Consider the following 2,628-nt stretch of genomic DNA (forward strand, 5'->3'; position numbering starts at 1 on the left):
ATTCAAGAGCTGAGAATCTGCTAGAACCCAACCTTTTGCAATTTCCAAAATCACCATTTCTGTATATTTCTGGCAACACACAGAATAAGCCAGCCTTCACTTAAAAAATTAAAGATTTTCTACCATACCTGTTATACTGAAGGCTCTTGCTTCTGTATGGTCTAAGGCCCCAAATTCTGGAACCCAAATGTTTCATCGTTCTTAACTATAGAGCCCTTCTGTCTTTAGCAAAAGGGCTAGACTTGTGCAGTTTTCGTGGTTTCCATTTGGTAGACTGCTGGAATCCTGTGAATTGGCATTTATATTAGGCAACTTTGCAAAGCTCTGCAAACATGCAATCTGAAGCCAAACCAGCAAATTATAAAAATAGGCACAGCCACCTCTTAAGGCAGATGCCCAATGCAAAAAAGTACCCCTTGTTGGCTACTCTCATCCCTTTCACATCTAATTGGTAACTTCAAGTGTTCAAGGGACAATCTACACATCCAGGACCAGCGAAAAATCTGAGCCTATTCAAAGTCCTGTTTGAAACTCTTGGCCAAATGAGCCAGGTATTGGCTTCATCTTAATCAGAGCAGATTGTGAACCTTGTTATTCTGGAGGATTCACTTTACAAAGGGCAGATGCACTTTTTATCACAGCAACTGGCTACTGATTTATTTAAAACAGGATGATCCTTCTTCCCGCCCAACCCCCAATACATTCCTCAAAATTCTCAAATGTATTCCACTTGTTTTGAAGCAACTACAAAAACAACCGTCATTAAGGTAATGAACTCAGAACATGAATAATATTTCTTTATTTACAAGTTAGAATCAACAGACAAAAGAAAAGACAATCCGGGGGACCAACTGGGGAGATGACTGAAACCCCCGGGGGCCCCAAATGGAGCAGAAGGAACAGGGAAAACTGAGTAGAAAAAAAAAAGTCAACGTAAAAAAAAGAGCTCCCCCTTCCTCCCTCCCCTTGGAAGCTGAGGGACCATGGCCCCACCCCTCTTCAGCCTTACCTAGCTTAAAATAAATTAGAACAAACAATCTCAAAACAGGGCCCTTCTAAGTGAACAGGGCAGCTGTGGCCTCAGGTAAGCCCGTATTAGGGCCTCTGCCCATTCCCACCCGATACCCCTGCCTGCCCCAGCCATTCTGAATGGGGGCTCTATGCCTAAGGGGGCACTCTTCACAGGGCTGGGAGCTCAGTCCTCTTTTGTCCATTTTCCGTCCCTCCTTTAGTCTTGTCCCTGCATCCCTCCCCGCTGCAGAGCCAGCTCTCTCACAGAGGGGGGAGGGGGTGAGATGAGAAGTGTCACAGCACAGGGAGGGAGCGGGTGGGGCAGGGCGGTCTAGGGGTCCGGTCCTGCGGAGCCTCCTGCCCCATCTGGCCTGGCCCTTTAGCCTGAGTCTGAATCACTGGTGTCTGAAGAGGAGGAAGATGAAGAGGAGGAGCTAGAATCCGAGCTGGAGCTGGAAGCGCTGAGGCGGGACACTGCTACCTGCTGTGCTGCGGACGTCTCTGTCTTCTCACTCGCTGAAGAACAGAGGTGAAATTTAAACGTGTGTAAGCCTACATTCCACTTCTGAAGAACCGAGAGGGCAGGATGTAATGAACTCACAGTGGCTTATGGGACACTCACCTTTCTTGGGGGGCTTTTTGGTAGAATTGAGCTGCCCACTAACATCTTGTAACCGCTTTTCTAGTTCCCGCTTCTTCTCCAAAGCCAGTTCCTCCTTTGTCTTTCCCACAGGTTTTTTAATAGCTGGAAAAGAAACAAACCAGGACTGACATAGCCAGGAGCACTCCAGTTTCCCTGTCCCATGCATGTCGTTGCCAAAAGCCTTTCTTGAACTTAAGAAGCAACTAACGCAACCCATCATCCCAGGAACTAATGATTCCAAGGGCATCAAGCATAACCCCCACCTCCTTCTCTAAATTGTCCTCAGAACTGCACAAGAATTTGCTAGGTTAACTTGGGGATCTCATTTCATACTCACTATACGGCTTCCGAGGTTTCTTTCGCAGGCAGGAAAGAACGTAACGTTCAAGCTCTCTAAGTGTGGACGGCTTGAGTGTTTCAAAATCAATCTCAATTTCTTCTGGGTTTGAATCACGTAAAGAGGGCTCCCTGGCTTGGATTATGTGCACAACACGACCCAGTTTCTCCCCGGGCAGCTTGTTGATGTCCAGGCTCAACTGCCGCTTCTCATCGTAACTCATGGGCCTGCTTTCTTCCTCCTCCTCTGAGTCGTAGCCAGCAGGCAGGGCAGGTGGGGCTGTCTTTGTGGCCTTTTTGGGGAGCCTGAGCAAAAGAAAATTATCACTTGGGGGAACACATTATCTCAATACGTTCTCTCTGTTCAATCCGGTGATCTGGATTTCACACACGAAGAACTGTTTCCACTAAGGCTGATGAGTGAGTCAGAGACGGGCTACAGGGCACTTGCGTTATCAGGGGAGCAGAGCTTCTTTACACAGCAAATATTTTAATCTCGCTTGGGCTTTGAGAAATAAATAAATCAGCACAGGTCTATTTTTTTTTGTACCTAAAGCACTAACCCATCTCCAACTACAGAAAAAAAACATACAAAAAAGTACAGGCTCTGGCTTAGAGAAGGGGTAGGCAGATTACAC

General features: G+C 46.8%; 1 protein-coding gene across 4 annotated transcripts in view; it reads right to left on the reverse strand.

Moving 5' to 3' along the window:
* Positions 1-762: 762 nt before the first annotated feature.
* Positions 763-2,628, reverse strand: part of BRD2 (bromodomain containing 2) — an 11,548-nt gene continuing 9,682 nt past the window's right edge. For 3 of the 4 annotated variants that reach the window (XM_040249154.1, XM_040249155.1, XM_040249153.1), the window contains 3 exons: positions 1,992-2,296; positions 1,634-1,756; positions 777-1,527 (listed from right to left, as the gene is read on the reverse strand). In XM_040249154.1, coding sequence (XP_040105088.1) covers positions 1,391-1,527; positions 1,634-1,756; positions 1,992-2,296 — 565 coding nt within the window. In that variant the 3' untranslated portion in view covers positions 777-1,390. Of the gene's footprint in view, positions 1,528-1,633; positions 1,757-1,991; positions 2,297-2,628 lie in introns of all 4 variants that reach the window. The other variant, XM_040249152.1, reaches the window with a different exon arrangement.

This window comes from Oryx dammah, unplaced genomic scaffold (assembly GCF_014754425.2).
Source record: "Oryx dammah isolate SB20612 unplaced genomic scaffold, SCBI_Odam_1.1 HiC_scaffold_11, whole genome shotgun sequence".
Classification (NCBI taxonomy): Eukaryota; Metazoa; Chordata; class Mammalia; order Artiodactyla; family Bovidae; genus Oryx; species Oryx dammah.